The sequence below is a fragment of the Xiphophorus maculatus genome, chromosome 18 (assembly GCF_002775205.1).
Source record: "Xiphophorus maculatus strain JP 163 A chromosome 18, X_maculatus-5.0-male, whole genome shotgun sequence".
NCBI lineage: Eukaryota > Metazoa > Chordata > Actinopteri > Cyprinodontiformes > Poeciliidae > Xiphophorus > Xiphophorus maculatus.
In genome coordinates this window covers 17,397,704-17,417,930 of record NC_036460.1, presented here as the reverse complement: position 1 = coordinate 17,417,930, position 20,227 = coordinate 17,397,704, and the positions used below count along the sequence as shown (strand labels likewise).

General features: G+C 36.8%; 2 protein-coding genes across 2 annotated transcripts; one reads left to right on the top strand and one right to left on the bottom strand.

Moving 5' to 3' along the window:
* Window positions 1–164: 164 nt before the first annotated feature.
* On the bottom strand, window positions 165–1,699 carry rnf7 (ring finger protein 7). The gene is made up of 3 exons (XM_005803362.2): window positions 1,480–1,699; window positions 1,321–1,368; window positions 165–634 (listed from the first exon to the last, which is right to left on the bottom strand). The coding sequence occupies exons 1-3, from the start codon at window positions 1,643–1,645 to the stop codon at window positions 516–518; spliced, it is 333 nt and encodes a 110-aa protein (XP_005803419.1). The 5' UTR covers window positions 1,646–1,699; the 3' UTR covers window positions 165–515.
* A 1,608-nt stretch (window positions 1,700–3,307) lies between these two features.
* Window positions 3,308–15,185, top strand: LOC102226064 (transmembrane protein 255B-like). Its single transcript, XM_023350927.1, has 9 exons — window positions 3,308–3,542; window positions 5,147–5,286; window positions 5,674–5,736; window positions 8,784–8,873; window positions 9,337–9,420; window positions 9,502–9,587; window positions 9,739–9,898; window positions 11,202–11,303; window positions 14,019–15,185. Exons 1-9 carry the CDS (start codon window positions 3,482–3,484, stop codon window positions 14,160–14,162), a joined length of 930 nt encoding a protein of 309 aa, XP_023206695.1. The 5' UTR covers window positions 3,308–3,481; the 3' UTR covers window positions 14,163–15,185.
* The last annotated feature ends 5,042 nt before the right edge of the window (window positions 15,186–20,227 follow it).

The window sequence follows — 20,227 nt, the reverse complement described above, 5'->3', positions numbered from 1 at the left end:
ATGGGAATTTCAAACATCTAATTGGAATCAGAATGTAATTAAGCTGCAAGATTTCAGTGTGCGGGTTTTGATTATTTGTGATATACTTTAAAACTCAAAGTCCTATTTTGACAAATAACTGAAGACTTCAAACCTGAAGTATTTGTCACACTTTGACACTTTTATTTGAATTGTATGAATTTTATTCTTAGAGTGTCTGAATCACAGTTATTCACAATCCTTAATCTTTAAAAAAGAAAATCCCATTTTCACGATGTGCCAAACACCACAGCAGACATTAATGTAAAGCTGACATGACGCTCCGACACACTTTACTCTTCTCGCCTTGAAGTGTGATCCCTTCAGCCACGAATCTGCGCAGCTCTAACTGTGTCCATTGTCCTCCTTTGACACCAGGTATAATGGAAACATGCACTTGAAAGGGAGAGGACAACGCAGGACATACTGCCGGGATCGGTGAGAAGTCTGTCACCATGTTCTGGTGCATCCGTGCACAGTACACCTGGATGTGGTGCTTATTTGCCGATTCTCTGAACCACCCAGTCCTGCTGGCAGAGGGGACAGCGGTTGTTCTGCTTCACCCAAAGTGACATGCAGCAGTTATGGAAGGAGTGGTTGCACTCTCCCCATACAACTGAAAGACAAAAAACAAACATAACCTGCTGAGTTCAATGACTACACCAGACTATATAAGAAATGGCTTTGACAGAAAATACATCAGGGAGGTAAGGGGAAAAACAAGTTTGGGGTGGGCGACATGGACTTAAAGTTTCATTACAGTACTTTGTGGTACTATTGTGATAATGATAAAAGTGAGGATATCAATTATTTACTATTCTTTTTAAGGTAACTGAATGATACAGCAATCATAGGCCCACAAACACACTTAATGCTCTTTAAAAACATATACATAATCCCATAAGTATTATTAGAAAAATAACCAGAGAATTGCAGGTTGATTGTATTTTGCCATAATACTCAGCAGCAGCAGCAGTAAGGCAATTTCAATAAGTGTTTGAGATTATGCTGTGTTTTCAAACAGGGATAGAACTACAGTCATAAATGTACACATTTGACGACATATTTCAATTAAAATAACTCCGTTTATCTTTCTTGGGCTCTGAAATAACACATGCTGCTGTTGCTCATTTTAAAAAAACCGAGTTCTTCTGCATTTCTTTAAACAGGATTCTGTAATTAGCAGGCTGGATGTTGCTTTTCCTGACGGCTCCCACTAATCAGCCAAAGCTAGCTTGTTTGATTAACTTAAGTACCACAGCTGTTAGCAAATCGTGTGGTTTTTTGTGTTAAATATCTTACCAACACAGTCTTCTTGTTTATTCTCCGCCTGGCATCGAAGGCATGCGTCTGCAAAAACGCAAAGCGAACCGAATTACTGCTTCATTTGTACTGTTACAAACACTTTAGCTTCATTAGCCGTGGGTCAGAGCTGAGCTAACACAACTCCTGCAGACTCACCCATTACTTGTACCCGACAAATGGCACAAGTATCGCACTCAACGTCCCAACTCCACATGGCTACTGCATTCCACTTCTTCAGGGAAAACATCTTGTCCCCACCCGACTTGGAGCCCGAAGAGGTGCTGTGCGACAGGACTAAACCCGGCTCGTCACCGTCATCCATCTCTGCCGCAAAACGGTGTTAGCTGGCGTTAGCTTAGCTGCACAAAATGGAAGGACGGCAGCTGGGCTAATGCTAACCACGTAGCCAGCGTCTTGTTCCTATAGCGACAGAAGAGGACGCTGTTTGTCAAGTGTTAACCCCTTTTCACATAAAAACTACAAGTACCTACGTTGTTGTATCAACTAAAAGTTAACTTATTTCAGCAATTTGAATAGCATATGTGTAACTTCTATTGGAAATTATTTCAAATAGTTTAAAAAAGTTTAAAGTAATTGATTAATAAGTATATACATTTGAAGGTATATTTCAATTAAAATAACACACACATTTCTTGAGGTCTGAAATAACGTATGCTGCTGCAATTATTCTATACTATAGAATATGTATCTCAAATGATTACTTATGTTGAATTTGACAATTATGATTTGCTGCTTTTAAAAGAAATACAGTACAGACCAAAAGTTTGGACACACCTTTTAATTCAATGAGTTTCCTTTATTTTCATGACTATTGACATTGTAGATTCACACTGAAGGCATCAAAACTATGAATAACACATGTGGAAATATGCACTAAACAAAAAAGTGTAAAACAACTGAAAATAGCCCTTATATTCTAGTTTCTTCAAAGTAGCAACTTTTTGCTGTGATTACTGCTTTGCACACACTCTGCATTTTCTTGATGAGCTTCAAGACGTCGTCACCTGAAATGGTTTTCACTTCATAGGTGTGCCCTGTCAGGTTAATAAGTGGGATTTCTTGCCTTATAAATAGTCATGAAAATAAAGAAAAGCCATTGAATTAGAAAGATGTGTCCAAACTTTTGGTCTGTACTGTACATTAGACTTAAAATAACAATTAATAGTAATACGGAAATATTTTATGGTCATTTCATGTCATGAAAGCTATTATGGTAAACACCTGACTTGATTGTTGTCCAACACTCATCATCACCCTCCAGTAGGAGGTTAAAGTCACAAAATGTCACTGTTATTCACAGAATGTGGTTTCCAATCTTGTTAATGGAAAGTCGAGTGGAAGCAAAAAGCCTTGTGAAGATTGTGAAACAGTACGCCTTCAAAACTGTAGAGGAGATTCACAAAGCAATGATTATGGCTTAGCTAAGGAAAACCATAAATTAATTTGCTCGAAAATCACAATATTATGACGGAACTATAACATCAGATTGTTATGGTCTTCGCAATTCTGGGAAAGGTTGTTTACGAACAGTTGTCTAGCAGACAATCACTGACATCCTTGATAGGGAGGTGTTAGCCACAAAAGGAAGAAGCTGGCTGTTCTTCATGCAAGGATGGAAAGTTTAGTGGAAGGAAGAGTGTAGAAGAAAAAAATTGAAGATTTATTTAATTCTTTCAGATGGACCTCAAATTAAATGACCCTTTGAGTATGGTCATTTAATTTTAAGTTATTTTATAACAAATGTTAGTCAGGTATCCAAATTCACAGCAAGGAGTTGAAAAAGACTAATAAAATTAATGTTACGTGAATATTTTTTCCAACACTGTCACTAGTTTCAGGATGCTCGTTTGGATACAGCCTCATAATAATTTTCTTTGAAGATTGCCACCTGGAGTATGATGACAAAAAGAAAGAGAGGAAAAAAGGTCTCAAGTTTCTTTTTACCCCTGAATGCATCAGAGGCTGGAGCTCTCTGCACGCAGCTCATTGCTGGAGCAGCGGCAGCTTTCATGTTTCCCCTGTCTCTCTGGACACTGGAGACTTTTAAAGGTTCCCACCAAAGCTTCAGCCAGCGAATCGGGACGACTACACTCCCAGGGAAAACACTGTGGACTGGTTTTGAGGTACTTATACTATAATGACCGCAAGGACCAAAAGACCTGCAGGCAAGGAGGAACACATAATGAACAAACCGACAGGTAATTTAACAGAAGTGGAGTAGATAAATTGTTTTGTAATTCAAACATTAACTTTACAACCTTAATAGTTGTTTAACACTCTGGATTCTTAATTGTCAGTAACAGATGACGAAACTCTAGTAGATGTTACCCAAACTATCTAGTCTGAAAGGTATTTGATAAAAGATTACCACCCTTGTATGTGTTGTATTTTGCTATTATGTGCTTGATTTATTTAACACCTAATTACATGTCATATAAAGTACTTTGTAAACAAATTTAATTCATTTGAAGTTGAATCCAATGCAGTTACAACTGTATTACATTGTAGTCAAAGTTGGTTGATCATTTAATTCTAATTCATAAAATGGTTCTCTATAAACTAATTTAACTTTTTCATAGGGAGACAATTTAAACACAATAAAAACATTGTGACAAAGTTAATGCATGTTTATTAGCTTGTTGGATAAACTTTAAAGTTATTTCTGTCAGAAGTTTAACATGAGAGTTGATATGATTGCTCATTTTAATTAATTAAATTTTTGTTCTGCAATTTGTTTTATCCCAAAAAGTATTTAAGATACTCCCTGACTCGCATTATGCAGGTCGCTTAATGTATTTACACAAATGATTAAGCCCTTTCATCACAAATCTTCCTGCCTACAAAACTGTGGTCATTAAGTAAAAATTAGTAGTAGTTTTAAATGTTCACAGGTGTACGAGATTTCGGTCTTTGATTATGTTTGGAAGAATATACAGTACAGACCAAAAGTTTGGACACATCTTCTAATTCAATGGCTTTTCTTTATTTGCATGACATGATAAGGCAAGAAATCCCACTTATTAACCTGACAGGGCAGGTTGACCTATGAAGTGAAAACCATTTCAGGTGACGACGTCTTGAAGCTCATCAAGAAAATGCAGAGTGTGTGCAAAGCAGTAATCACAGCAAAAGGTTGCTACTTTGAAGAAACTAGAATATAAAGGGTATTTTCAGTTGTTTTACACTTTTTTGTTTAGTGCATATTTCTACATGTGTTATTCATAGTTTTGATGCCTTCAGTGTGAATCTACAATGTCAATAGTCATGAAAATAAAGGAAACTCATTGAATTAAAAGGTGTGTCCAAACTTTTGGTCTGTACTGTATATCTAAGTTTATTAATAAAAAGCAGAATGTGTAAAAATGAAAATTATTTCAAGTACTCATTTTCTCGTGGAGTAAAAATAGGAAAGGAGCATTCGAGAAACAATTCCTTCCAAAAGCTGTAAGACTGAACGTAATCATCTTAAAATTTGGGTTTCAACTATTTCTGGTGTAATCAAACAATCCCTGACGTAAATCTGCTGAGATGCGTCCAGATGTGAAGGAGAACATGGAAGGAGAGAAGGCTGCCAAGTGTTTGCACAGATGGTGGAAAAATTTCACATAGTTCACCTACAAGTAACTTTGGACAATTATGTAGATAATGACTGAACAAGTGTATCATTTTCAAATTAGTTTGTATACCTGAAAAGAACATGAGTTTTAAAAGCTCCTCAGAGTGCAGCTTGGTTTATGTAGAGTCATGTGTTATTCATCCTGGTAGTATGATCAAAGTTTGTTGTTTCTTCTGCGTTTGACAGAGGTGGTGCTGAGGGTCCGGAGAGCCCTGTGGCTGGTACTGAGCATGCTCAGTCTGTCTCTGCTGCTGGTGGTGCTGGGAGCCTACACAACGACGCGCACAGAGAGCCTGAATGTGACTGGCTACATCTCAGGAGTTTTTGTAGGTAGTTTTAAAAAGTTGCGTCCTTGCAATCTGTCACAACAGCTTAAAGTTTTGTCTTCTGGTCTCTGCAGGTGTTTAGCTCAGACACAGTTTTAATGTAAAATGGTTATGAAATGCAATTAACATTCTACTGCTGCTGTTTGTATTCAGTGCATTCTGATATTCCTCAAACATCTGTATCTACTGCATCTTGTACTACAACTGCATCGAGTTTTGTTTACCTTCATCAGGATGTCATACATTTTTCATGTAATGTCAGAACTGCACCACACAGGCAGCTTTAAAGCTTTTGTTGAGTTTTTTTTTCTTGGAAAGGAGCCAATATTGAAAAAGAAATATTTTTCAATATTTGTTTTGATTAACATGAATCTTCTGTCCTTGCAGCTGACTCTTGGTTATTTCCTGGGATTTTTAGGACTCCTCCTAGAAGAGAACGGCAAGCAATTGGTACTGTAAAATTCAACACAATACCTAAGATGTTCACTTCCCACTGCCATGATTTCTCATCATGTTTTACTCAACAAACTCCGCCTTCTCTGGCGTATTACTGTTATTGTTTTATCTCTTTTCAGACATTTTGTATTAGATTTCACACTGATATTGGAAGGTTTCTTCATCTTTTTGGTGGTTGGTAGTTCTTCATTTGGAAATTAGTGCTCGAGGCAGTCCTTAAAGAAAACCTGTTAGTCGTAAAAAAGACTCAAGACTTAAGAGGTTCTTCCAGTAAGAACAACCTTGACGAAACAAATCCCACGCAGAATCTCAGCAGACAAATAGATGTTAGGTCTAATAAACCAGCTGCCTTTCGCTGAAATGACAACATCAGGGTGTTGGTTTTAGGAAAACAAATCAGAGTTCCTGGCTCCCATATTTGACTTCATTTAATGTTTTCAGTTTCAAAGGTTACACAATCAAGGTTTTATGTTTCTACAGAATGCCGAGTTTCATTTTGCTCATCATGGCTAACAAATGAACTGTAATGATGCCTAAACAACCCAGACTGATGAAAGAGGTGAAACCTGAGCTTTTCCAAGCTACTTTTACACTATATACAAGAGAGTGTCTACTGCTGCACACTAATTATTAGGTCTGCCTGGGAGTCTAAATAATGCTTTGTTATTAAAGAATAACCCCTTAGTTATGATGAAGAAAGCATGAACTGTGCTGTTCAAGGTACGCTCACAATTTGCTTTATTTGTTCCTATGAACAACTGGTGGTTATTTAATATTGCAACATTGCAAAGTTTGGTTGTGAAAAATATGTTGGTTAAACACATTATGAACAAACTCAGCACAACCCATCCATCCATCCATCCATCCATCCATCCATCCATCCATCCATCCATCCATCCATCCATCCATCCATCCATCCATCCATCCATTTTCTTACACCCTTACACCCTTGCTGTCTTTTGTAGACATTAATCAGTTTTGAAAGTATGAAAAGTATGAATATTTGTTTTGAAAGTATGAAAAGTATGAATATTTGTTTTGAAAGTATGAAAATTGGAGCCTTTCAAAAATGTTATCATAAACTGTAGGCAGTTTTCAGTTCAATTGTAAAATACTTTATTAATCTCAAAGGGAAATCAAGTGTCACGATTTTCTCCAAAGAGTTTTTGTAGAGGTTGATGACTGTGAGCAGAGAGGACCTCCTGTAGCAGTCTGTATCACAGTGAATCTGAAGGAACCTCTGAGATAAGTACATGAGATTATTGTTGGTGTATTTTAATTTCTAGTTGCATTGGTGGGTTGATGTTAAAGCACAATAATAAATACAGGGATAAAGAGCACAAAATAAAAAAAATCTCTATTAGGTTGAAGATGAGGGAAGAATTATAAGTAGAAGAAGACCTGAAGTGTAGTCAAATTTAAATTTAAATAATATTATTATAACTTATTTTAGTGAGCATAAATAACTTTAAGCTCTCTAACATTTCCAAGATCCTCTAGTGCAGAGGGGACTGCAGAACTGGCTGAAACATGTGGCTGACGAGGAGATGAGGCAGGATGAGTGAAAATCTGTTTTTTATTTAAAGGCTGTTTTGATTCATGTAATGAGCTTAGCCAATGAAAATGTGATTAATGGTTTTAGAAGTGCAGCATTACAGACTTGCTAAACACAAAAGTGTAAAAACATCAATTCCTGGCACGTCTTCTAATCTGTGTTCATAAACTCATTTGTAAAGTTTGATTGATCTGTTTTTTTTTTTTTAAATCAAGCTTTTCCACTTCTACACATTTTTAGGGAATCTTGCCTACAGATTTGCATCGGCATGGCTTTCTTTTTTTTATTGCATGCCATTTACTTTCTGCATACTTCCTTGCACTTATGGACATCTGTGTTGCTGCTGTGTGTAGAGTTTAGATTAGCATGTTTGGATTTTGCTTTATCTGTTGACGATTGTTGTTTGAAAATATGTCAATGAACAAGACTAGATTAAGAGCAAGATGATTTTTCATGGTAAAAATACCATAACTTTATTCACAGCATGTTCACCAGGATGCGGCTCCAGCTATTTTCAATAAAAGAACCAAGAAAACCAAGAAAAAGGCACTCAGACTGAAGAAATGTACTGGCCGGGAACACATGCTGTTCTTTATTTTAAATGAGAAGGACTAAAGAATTCAAATATTCTCACAAATGTAATAAATGTATTGAATTTTCCAAATCCAAGCTGGTATCCAGTGAATAATGTTTAAAAAAGTGCTTATTCGCCTTGAATTGTTTAACCTTGTTTTTTTACACAGGGGGACATTATGTTTTATAGATAAACCCAACTGTGAAGGAAAAGAAAAATTTCACAAATAAAATTGTGTAAGGTATGTCTTTTCAGCCATCTGTATTCTATAACTCCTAGATAGAATCCAGCAGCATCAACGGCCTTCAGTACTCACCGAATTACAGAGTAAAGCACGGATGTATGTAATTTAATTTCAGGATATATGCAACCGCTCTGATTCACAGAGGGTGAATCTGTTGACAGGACAATTATTGGTCAATCTGGTCTCTAGCTGGAAGAAGAAAGTCATTGTTCAAAAAAAGCCTCAACAGGTCATATTTGCTGTTTAACTGAAGCCATGCAGAAGACAAAGCAAAAAGGTTGAATGGCTGATAAAGTATAAATACTTTTTCAATGCACTGTAAGTTTCCTTGCATTTCTGTCTTTAGTTTCAAAGACAGAAATTAAAAAGGTAAAAAGTAATGCACAAAGAAAAATACTGAAAGTATTCAAAAACTGTTCAAGCTGAAAAGTTTTGTTTTTTAAAAGACTGGTAAAACAAAAGGCTTGGAAGAGAGCCCACCAACAATCTGACAATGAGAGACATGGGAAACTGAAAGCGTTGGAAAAAAAATAAAAAGCAAAATACACATCTATCAAAATGACTAAAATCACTAAATCTAAACCACAGCCAGAGTAGACATTGGAAGCTGAATTTTGGCTTAATAATGAACATCTTCTATCTATTCTTTTCTGATTTTTCCTCCCTAGCTGACGGCTGCCATTGTATTCCTCAGCTTCGGGATCATCACCTCTTTTCTGTGCCTGATGATTGATGGAGTCGGTATCCTCTTAAACATGGTGAGTTACACTCCCTCTTCTGCGAACACATTAACTTCAGATGGTTGTGTTTAATGATGAAATAATGCAGCCGAAACAGACAAACCACGGCGCTGTTTTAACTACAGTCACATCAGGACCCTGTTGTGACAGCTTAAGATGACAAGAAAAGTTTGGTTTGTGTTTTATCAAAAACTCCAGACATCAGATGTTTTGCTTTGCATCTAATATGATAAATACTGTTTTGTCAAGATTTATATATCTACTCATCCAGTGACGACGAGAAAGAAAGGGGAAATGCTTTAATGCTTTATAGAAGCAGTAGTTGGAGACCCAACAATTTGGCATCGTACCTAGAGATTTAGAAGCACTCTATTGCAATACTCAGTCTGGATTTTTATTAATTCTTTTGTGTAGAAATAATATTATTACATATTGTTTTTCATGTTTATTAGTCAATGATTTGTTGACATGTTTTTGTCAGGACGTGCGTCCCCTGAAAGCAGGGAGGTGTCAGTATTACAGCAGCGGCAGCAGCAGCTACATCTATGAGAACTTCTACACCACGGTGAGTGATGATGAGGAAGAGAAATATTATTCTCACCTGGTTAAGTCACGAGAATCTAAACCAAATTAAAGTTAATATCAGGTGCCATGTCGGAATCTGAGGGAGTCCTGTACCATGACGGTACGAAGCGGGACCTGTTACTGCTGTGACCTTTACAACTGCGCCAAGTGAGAGAATCACTATTTCTTCTGAGTCTTTTCAGCTTCAATATCACATCAGACACTTTTTGTTTTATGGATTTTGTTCACTTATGCAGAACTGAGACTCTGGGATTTTATAACATGACTGATAAAGCAGAACCCCTTCTTTGTTTTCCAGTGGAGACTATATGAACAACTACTTTGAGTTTGTTGGAGTGCAAAGCTGTGAGGAAGTTTTCACCCTGTACATTTTAATCTGGACCCTCACCGGCGTGAACCTGGTGGCCTTTTTCACAGGGATACTGACCGCTGCCGTGCTGGGAAACATCAAGTACTTGGTATGATAATCCATGGCACCGTCATCCATCCTCATATTTCTGATTGTGACTGAAGGGTCCAATCTGGGCCAGAGGAGTTAAGGAAGGACTTTCTTTCTTTTTTTTAACACAATACACAAAGACAAAGGCAATGAAGTGGGACATAATACATCCAGTGTGATTTTTTAAACTCAACACTAAATATATATGAAGAAATATTAATTACTGATGATGAATAAAACTTAATTTCTTAAAAATGTATATATTTTGGCGTTAGATCTTCCTCATTAACTCAACGTTTCTACTGGTGTTTTTACTATTTATCTAAGATGTTGAGCTCCACCTCTTTAAGGCTGGATGGCCCTTTACCATTACCCTAATCTTTAGTTCGCCACACAAACTCTGAGCAGATAGGTGGACTATTCCGACATCTAGATATTATGTGCAGTAATTGCTGCAAGTCAACGGCTTGAGGTGATCAGCTGGTTTTCCTTAAATAGAAACTGTTTTACCAGCTTGCATTATTTACTAAATTTCACAGCATCTTATTTTTGTCCATGGTCAAATTGAAATATATTTGCTCAGTATATTAAAATTCAAATTTCCCTTTGTCCATTCATAGTTTCAAATGTTACAACATCGGTTTTGAAGACCATATAGAGTTTTTTGAAACTAAAATGCCAGACTTTCTTTCTCCACCCGTTTCATGGTGGAGTCGTCTGAGCTCAGTTCTCACTGAAGGATGCAGCCTGAAAAACGCCCTGAATATTTTACCCTGTCTAAGTAAAGCAACAAAGAAACCTTAAAACCGTGGAAGGAATGCTCTGTGCGTGATATCTTCAGCAGGACCACACAGCCTGTGTCATCCTTCACGGCTTGTTGTTCTTCCACAAAATGATTCTCGCTTCAGTTCATTAAGTCATCAGCAGCAATTAATGAGGTGACTTCTCTGAGTCTTCACCTCCTCACTTGTCTTTGCGCTGCTCTGTGTTTTCACTGTTGGATTGTAAACACATGTTTCTTTTGTGTCCCATGGAGACCAGTGTGATTCTCACGTTTCATGGTTCATCCTTTTCATTCATTTCATTCATTTCAATGTGTGGGAGACGGCAAAAGACGACTCTCCTCTCCCACTAGTTGAGTCTCTATAAATATGTGGTATATCTTTGAACAGCTACTTATCATGTGCTGATGTTCATCCTGTAGTTGGTTCATACTAAGAGATGGGACATTTTTTAGTGAGCTTGAATCTGTGTTTTTCAAGCTTTAAAAAAAAAAAAAAAAAATTATACTTTGGCTCGTATAATTTCCTTTTCTTTTGCAGAGGAGCACCAACCTGGCGACTGCTGCCATTAACAGCACAGCATCTTCCCCTACAGCTCCTCTGCTGACGGACGGCAACACGCACACTCAGCAGCTTCTTCCTGTCAGTATTCAGTCAGCACCAGATACACTGTTTTTCTCACTTGTCAGATTCGTCTCAATCTTTTCTTGATGTATGTTTGTTTCCACATAAAAACATTCATGGTAAAAACTTTGAACCTGGGCGTGCCATGGTGGCGTAGCGGTTAGCGCGACCCATATTTGGAGGCCTTGAGTCCTCGACGCGGCCGTCGCGGGTTCGACTCCCGGACCCGATGACATTTGCCGCATGTCTTCCCCGTTTCCTGTCAGCCTACTATCATATAAGGGACACTAGAGCCCACAAAAGACCCCCTGGAGGGGTAAAAAAAAACAAAACAAAAAAAAAAAACTTTGAACCTCCACCAAAGATCCTGAAAAACATGGTTAGTAAAGTAGACTAAAAATATAATAATAATAATAATACATTCTTAATTAACTTTCAGCAGAATAAGGATCCAAAACAAATGCTTAAATCAACAAAGTGATGGTTGTCTAGACAAAGAGAGAACCAGGACTCTGGGGGGACGGAGAACAGGGGTGTTTAAAGTGTTTAAAGTGCGTCCACTTTGGAGACCACAGGTCTAGAGGAAAGATCAAAGATCACTCCATCTAGGGAAAATAATACCAGATCCCTCTCTCTGTGTGCGCCAATCTTGTAAAATATTATAGAGGAACACTGAGTACTGTCCTCTTGGCAAAAAACAGACTATACAAAGTATAAACAGGAGTGGCGATAACTGTGCTGCTAGCAATTTTCCCTAAAGGTTTAAATATTTCTAAAATTTTCAGTGTAAAAGCATATTTTATCTCGAGGGATGTCATTATTTAATACTGCCAGCTCAGCAGGTATGATAATAAACTAAAACACTAGAAAAAGTAACAAGAGATTTTTTTTTCAATAAACTGTAGTGTTAATGTTTTTGTTTCTGGAGTCTTCCATAGAAATGCTCAGAGTCGGTGGATCGCTTCGGCCTGCATGAGAGAGTTTTTATGCTGATAGTAAAGTATCTGGTCACAGTATGTGTTTCGAAACATTTATTATGCTCGATGCTATTACTTTATGCTTTAGGTATTTTAATGGTATACAGACAGATGAGATGCTTTAAGAGGGAGAAACAGCTGGTTCTGTTGTGAACATGGCCTGACATGCACCTCACAGAGCTTTCGCTAGAAATCAAATGAAAAAGCCTCGTCTCTGTTTTCAGTTTCACACTCCAAAAAGAAACACATTTTGCACAGTAAATCAACGACAAGATCTGCAGTCCCAAATGCAAATCTTGTTTTTCTTGTAGTATCATTTGAAACAGAGCTCAGTGAAGTACGCAGATTCTTAACGATGTCAGTTGCCGCTCAACAGAGACTGGATCATTTGTCCAAGATGCATACTATTTTAATCTCTTTCTTCACACCATCAGTTCTCGCTCATCCATAGATTAAAAACCGATGGAGCCAAACGGTTTTAAAAGAGGCCACAACACTGAGAGATTTCAGGTGAAGTTTAAAGTCTCTGGAGAAAAATGTTGCTTATCTTTAGTAGTACTAAACAAATACCTGTGTAGCTTAACCTAGAGCTCTTGATGGACTGTCATTAAAGAAAATAACAAATTCAACAATCGACTTAAGCTCAGGGATAGGGAACAGATAGAAAATAAAATAGCAAAAGACAAGAAAATAAAACTGAGATGAAAGACAAGAAAAAGGTTCAAGAAAATTAAAAAGTAATGCAAAATTATTTCAAAAAGATATAAATGACCAACAAATATGCACTGCAATATATAAACACATAAAATAACCACAAGGAAACACGACTGCAGAGGAGGAATCGCAAACATAACATAACTTGAGACATTAAACTCCACAAGAATGTCATTTAAAACCAACAAACCCTCAAAAGTAATAAAAAAAAACCTAAATAACTACAAAATGCACAATTGGTCCCACATGTAAAGATTTCTGTTGTACTGTTTGAGTTCACAGTGTTGAGCAAAAAACTATTTAATTGTGATTTTGGAAGTCTGACAATATATTTTGTGCTGCAGCCAGAAGTTTACATGCATTTATCAACAGCCTGACTGTTGAATTACTTTTGGGTTTCTGATGATGCGTTTTTACATCGTGGAATGACTGTGCAGCAAACTAATTTGATGATTTAAAAAAGAAGAAGAAAAATTAGATGCAAAAGTTTACATGTCTCTACGACTATTTGTTAAAATTGACAAACCTAGTTATTTCAGACTGAGAGAAATACTGTAAAAAGATTTTTTAACCAAAATGATAAAATGACACACATGACCTCTCACATTATTTCTGCTAGCTAGTTTTGGCCTTTCACCCCGTCCTGTTCAATAAATCTCCGTTTTATGACCAGAACAGCCGTACATTTAACAGAACAGTAAAACTGTCATAATTTATGTCACTACTGTTGCATTCTTGTTTGGAAACAGCAGTGTTTTACAAATATGGGGACTTGGGTGGAAACGTGTGAAGTCATTGTAAGGTAGCCTTTTGTTTAAGTTGTTTTCAGGCCAAAATTGTAAATTAATAAAAAATCGAATAAAAAAAGTCAAACTGAAACCTGTAAATCATCTATTTCTATTCATATAATGACAAGATTGCTTTAGTTTTATCCTTGCCTTTTAAAAGCTCATAATAATGACTCATGGAATTGTTGTAAAGGTTTTCAGGAAATTGAAAACAAGAACATGCTTTTAATTTCCTCTTTGTCCTGTCCATCCAGAGGATGTCAGAGTTTTTCCCACCTGGAGAACAGACTGCTTCTACCCAGAGTTTTGTTCCAACAGTGCTCTCAGAGTCCAACCCGCCTCCCTTCAACCCGCTGACCACCCTGCTGTCTCAAAGAGTCCACGGCCCCTCTGCATGAGCCGTAGCATCACACCGAAAACACATCCAGAGGATGGAGGAAAAGAGGCATCTGCAGATTTTATTCAAGAACTGAGCTTTATGAAATCTAGTACATGGAGTTGTAATGATGTACAGGTTCATAAATATTAACTATTGGAGGTGATAATGGGTGATAATGTGTATATTTCATACTAGATGCAATTAAAGAAAATGCCGTCTTAGCAAAAGTACAGAAATTATTTTTAATATAACAAGATTTTTCTTGGTATTTTGACATTCTGTTGTTGACACACTCTGCCTTGAAAAAGTACTTGTGTCACTTGACCTTTGTCACATTTTGTCATGCTATAACCTCAAACAACAGAAAAATAGGGCTTCTGAAAAGTGTGGTGTACATTTGTATTCAGACTTCCTGAATTAATACTTTGTAAAGCAATGTTTTGCCACAATTAAAGTTGTAAAGGGTTTGGGTGTGTCTCTGCCAGCTTTACACAACCATTTTCAAAACTGTTGAGTCAAAAAAAACATTTTGTAAATTAAGTAAATTCAATAAGCACTTTTTTATAGCTGCCCTTTGATATATGCTACAGATCCTCCACAGTAACCATGGATCTGATGGCTACTTCTCTGATTTACTCTCTTCTTGCATGTAAGCTTTAGACAGATATCCATGCATTCTTAAGTTTGCAGTTTTGTCATATTGTTTCAATATTCAGATATTGTCTTGGATTGTGCTCAACGATGTTCAAAGTTTGGGAAATTGCTCTGCAACCTGACCCTGCTTTAAACGTTTTTTGATGTTTTCCTTGGAGACAAAATGTAGAAAGTGTCAGAATCTGAGTCGAGCCTTAGTCCAAATGCAGCATCAACTGAAGTCAAAAAATAACCAGGGTCTCCTCCAATTTCTAGAAGAAATTGAAAGATGATCATGTTTTAACAGTTATGTTTTATGAATGAATATAACATAAGCCTGACTCCTGGTGTTTAACACATGTATGAGCTGTAACTATGGTCTCTGCAAAGTAGAAAAGTAAAAGATCTGTGTGAAACTAAACAGTAGTTTCCATACAATGTCTGATTTGTGTATTGTTTCTTATCTTCCTGCATCAAAACATTAGAGGTTCAGGGACAAAAACAAACCATGTAAGAATAACTACATAAATGTTAGGGTAAGTCCAATTTGATCCTTTACAAGCATTTACTGAATTTACTGAGTGGGTTCTTCCTTTTGGTGTGAAATCAGGTAACAACAGTGTCACCGGCTGCAGCATGGTTCAGCCCAATTTCAAGTCACTTTACAAAAAACACACACATGATTTCTAATTGAACAGAAATAATTCACACCAACACAATCTAATCATATAGACAGACTAGATTCAATGAGTTGCAAAGCTTTCTGACCCTAAATACAACACAAGGGAGTCTAATTCAGTTTTTACTGCTAATTGGTCAAATGTTATCTACTTAAATTAATCCAGGCACTTCTATTGGAACAGTGACTTCACAGCAATTCCTCATTTTTAGCAAGCATGCGGTGATGGAGCAAAGAAACAACTTCCTTTAAAAAGGAAGACACTTTGGGCATCATAGTTTATAGGTTAGCATGGCCCTGTCAAAGTTCAGATCAAAATCCATTTGAAAAGGCAAAGCTGACGTTCTAATGTGCTTTCTGTGGCTTCTGAATGCACATTAGCTGTTGTGCGAAGAGTAAATAAACTGCATTTGCAACTATAGAGCATGATAGAACTAAAGAGGTTGACTTTGTAATGCTGAATACAAAATAAACGCAACCTTTAATTTGAAAATTAAAAATGAAATTTAAAAATCATTTATCCTTTCTCTTCTATTTTACAATTATTCCTTACTTGTGTCAGCCTATCACATGAAATCACAGTAAAATACATTGAACCTTTGCAAGGCGCTGCCTTATATTATATTATAAATAATTTACTTTTATCATGGATATTCACCTTATGGGATGAAGGGATGCTCTGATAACTGAATAGATACACTTGATCATGCTAAAGTATTAAATCAGATCTCAGCAACATGCATATACCACAGAAATATTAAAAATGAGGTAAACTACAGTATCTGGACTCTTTGAATCAACACATCTGAAGGAAAATCTGCATTATTTTGGCTCAGAAATACCCATCAAAAGCCTGTGTTGAGTGAGTTTAAACAAGCAAAGGATGTAAACTGGATCTAAATGCGTCTCTGTTTCTGTTGTGAGTTCAAAAGGCTGGAGAGCAATTTCAGATGACATGCAGCTGTAATTAAAACATGACAAGAAACAGTAAGAAGGTAGGGACTGGGAGCCAGAAGTTAGTAAGCTTATAAATCCAATATGAGACGACAGATAAATGTAAATAAGTTGGTGGGTGTCACAAAATGATCTTGATTACTTTGAGCCTGTTGGTCTCCAATCCATGTTTTTGGCCTCTGTGAGCGTCCTTTGCTAAAATATTCACTGTGTTTCACAGTGGAAAACCAAATGAGGCCCACACTAGCACATGGCAAAGGTTAATGAGTGTGTGGTGGGTCTGGCAATCCAATCAAGGGTAGAAAATGTACTGTGAGTCAGTTCAGTGGGAACTACCAAATAAAACATTTGACTGCTTGTTAAAAATGTGGAGGAATTTGATTCAATGTCTTTTTTGGTATGTTTTATTGTTTTTTTATTTGTTAACTTTGATACTTTGTCTTTTAGGTTTTATACTTGCTGTAGCATCAATTGCCCATTTGGGACACAAATAAATCTGAATCTGAATCTGACAGTTTTACCGTTTTTACACTATACGCAGTCACATGAAGTCCCAATAAAATGCGAATATCTGCGGTTGAAACATGACAGAATGTGAAACAAATTCAAGATGTACAATTGTTTCTGCACAATGACTTTTACTTCCATTGATGATGATAGACTGGTGCTCTGAACACTATTTATGTATGGTTGTTTTCTATGATCCCAAACAGAAGGTATTATACACAGATGGGATTTTATGTCATGATTACTTATGTTGGTACTGCTGTTCCTCTGCGGTCAGGACCCAGCTTCAGTAATATAATATATATCCCCTGTAATGACAAAATTCCCAACCTCTTCCTGCTCAATCAGATTTGTCCCTTTACAGTCGAGTTGCAGCATAATTATGCAGAAGAGTATCAACCGGTGAGGCTGAGGTCAGGCTCCAGGGTCAAAGAGCAGCACTGGTTGGGATAGCGTGTGTATTCTCCATGAATGTTTTCATAACCTTCTCTGCATGTCTGCTTGACTTCTCATAAAGAGCTCTGCGCTGCTGAAACATGAGGACGTCTCTTGCTGTGGTGCAGACCTGATCCTTCAAACACAAACAGATTCTTGGCATGCAATCCTCCAAACTATGTTCCCTGTTAGAAGAAGGACAAGGAAAACTTGTGGTGCTGCTTGTAAATCAAAGCCATGTCCAAATTACAGCTGCTACAATCCCAAAAGGAAACCACCTCACAGGTAATCAATATCCTGATAAGGGATGAAGATCTAAGCATTTATTATCATACCAATGAACACTGGCGAGTAAAAGAAATAAATAACTTACATGGTTCTCACTTTAATATTGATCATTGTTACAGCTGGTGATAAAGGGGGAAAGAAACCTAAAAGTGAAGAAATGAAATGAGCATTGTGGTGATGTTCCAGTCTGTTAACTCCTTTAATTGAAACATTTCAGAAATTGAATGTGAGAATATTATTTTTCTGTAATTCCATCAGAGGGATTGTTCTTTAATCCCTGTAATCACCTTCTGGGTGAAATCATGAGATCAACTTAAAGCAAAGCAGCCAATAGAAATCCAATCTGAACTCAGACCTGAGTAGGTTTACTTGGTTTGCTACTTGTAATGCCTGAGCCTAACCTAAGACCTCCGCTTAATCACATTCTACACCCAGCCAGAGGACTTAACTGGGTTTTTTTTTTTTTTACATTTTTTAATTTAAAATTTGAGCATTTTTCTGCCAATGCACATAAGTAGAAACTAGAAATGGATTCAGACAGTTGGAATAGTGATGATAGTTTGCAGCTGTAAATTGGAGACTTTTAATATCTAAAATGTGATGTTATATTCATTCAACCCAACTAAACGCAAAAACGCAGCTTATTGCATGAAAAACAAAAATCTTTGCACATCCCTCTTGACCCATGGCAGTGGAAGCATGCGGGAACGATCTTGAGTTAATGGGAGGATAGATGGAAACAAATGTAGACGAAAAATGTAAGAAAAAAAACTATTATGCAACAATGAAACCTATGGCACAACGCCATTATTATTTTCGAATTAAATTTACTGAAATATTAGATTATATCAATGCAAACACAAATCACACTCTCCACGAAAAGGACTGTTGGCAAAGTGTTTATTCTGAGACAATATGGGCCATAAATGTGAAATACATTGCTCTATTAGTATAAAACCAGACAACAAACTGACGCTGAACATTCAGAAATGAGTTGGATATGTTTAAATAACCTCTTGCTTTCACTGGTGGCTGTACGCTGGAAAAAATCCAATTAAAATTCAAATCAAAACTCAAGTTAAAAATAAATAAAACACAACCAAACAATCCCTTCAGATGATCCTGCCTTTTGTAATCTCCCTTTAGCGAGAGCTGGTCGAAGGAAATGTTTGCTGGATTTTAAAAATGTCCAAGAAACTAATTTGTTCTCTCGTTAAAACAAAGTGCTCAGAAACACATCTTGTATGTGATTTGACAAAAAGTTTCCTGGGAGGTATTTGTCTAACAGAAGTAGATCTAAGCATGTTCCCTTTTAGTTTGGTCAAATTTAAACATAAACCTGGCTCCTGCATGCTGCTCTGCACTCCGGCATTTCTACTTCTGCAACCATAAAGAAAGAAAATGAAGATGTTCCCTTATTTAGAAACAAAAATCTAAATACACTGCTCAAAAAAATAAAGGGAACACTTAAACCGGTGTTTAACACTTAAAGTGTTCCCTTTATTTTTTTGAGCAGTATATATGCTCTTTGAAGTGAAAATCTTCAGATAATAGTTTAATATTTGTGTTTAGCTTCATCTAAGGTCAATCGGTTTTAATCTGAAATGAAACAATAAAAAAATGTTAGCATTAAACTCCTGTAAAGTGAAAATGTTGCAGGTGAATGCAAAACAGCAGCAGGCTAAAGAAAAAAAAAAAAAAAGCAGTTTAACAAGAGACATGTACCAGCATAGCAACATATTCAAATCAGAGTTTACAAAAAAATAGATACAAAAACTTTTATCGTGAAACATAAAATTGTTAAATAATGAAAACATGCACATTAGCAATTAAATCAGACAAAAGCAATGTTTTTGCATACGTACAAAGTGGTTAACCCTGTATTCTTAACATCAACTGTTCGACATGTTAAAACAAATTCAAGTTTCTTCTTCTTCATTGTTTGTATGGGTGCAAAAGGGGGAGAAAAAAAAAGGTAGAGGGGAGGACCTACGATGGAGTCACTCCAAGACTCCTAATCGATTAATGCATGTTTTTCTTCACACTTTAGACTTTTTACAACCTTCTCTGGCAGGGAGGCGCTGTGAAAATTTTTCAAACTCCAGATATAAAAAAAAAAAACAACAAAACTTTAAAATAATAAAAGCGTAGCAGCTTTAGCTTTGGAGTGCTGCTGGTGTGAAAGACGAGCATGAAGGGGCGCCGTCGCTGCGATTGTCGGACGAATTTAGAGATGAAGGGAGTCGCCTGTTATTCTGGCCGCCTCCTCTCGGCGGGACCTCTACTGTGTCTAGCATCGGCCATGTTGGGGGCGTGGGGAGCTCTGAGCATGAACATCACGGGTCCGATGCACACCGTACCATCAACAGTTCACAATCACAAGCAAACACAACTCTTTACCACAGTCATGCCGTCCAGATTCAAAGCTGAATGCATGCAAAACTGCTTGCCCTACAAGTCAATAAAAAGGATATGTTAAACCAGACGAACAAACTGAACATATACATATATTTATAATCTGTCTCAAATTTAACAGTTTGAGTACAAAATACATATACACGTACGTACAAGGGATTGCCTTTGGTTGA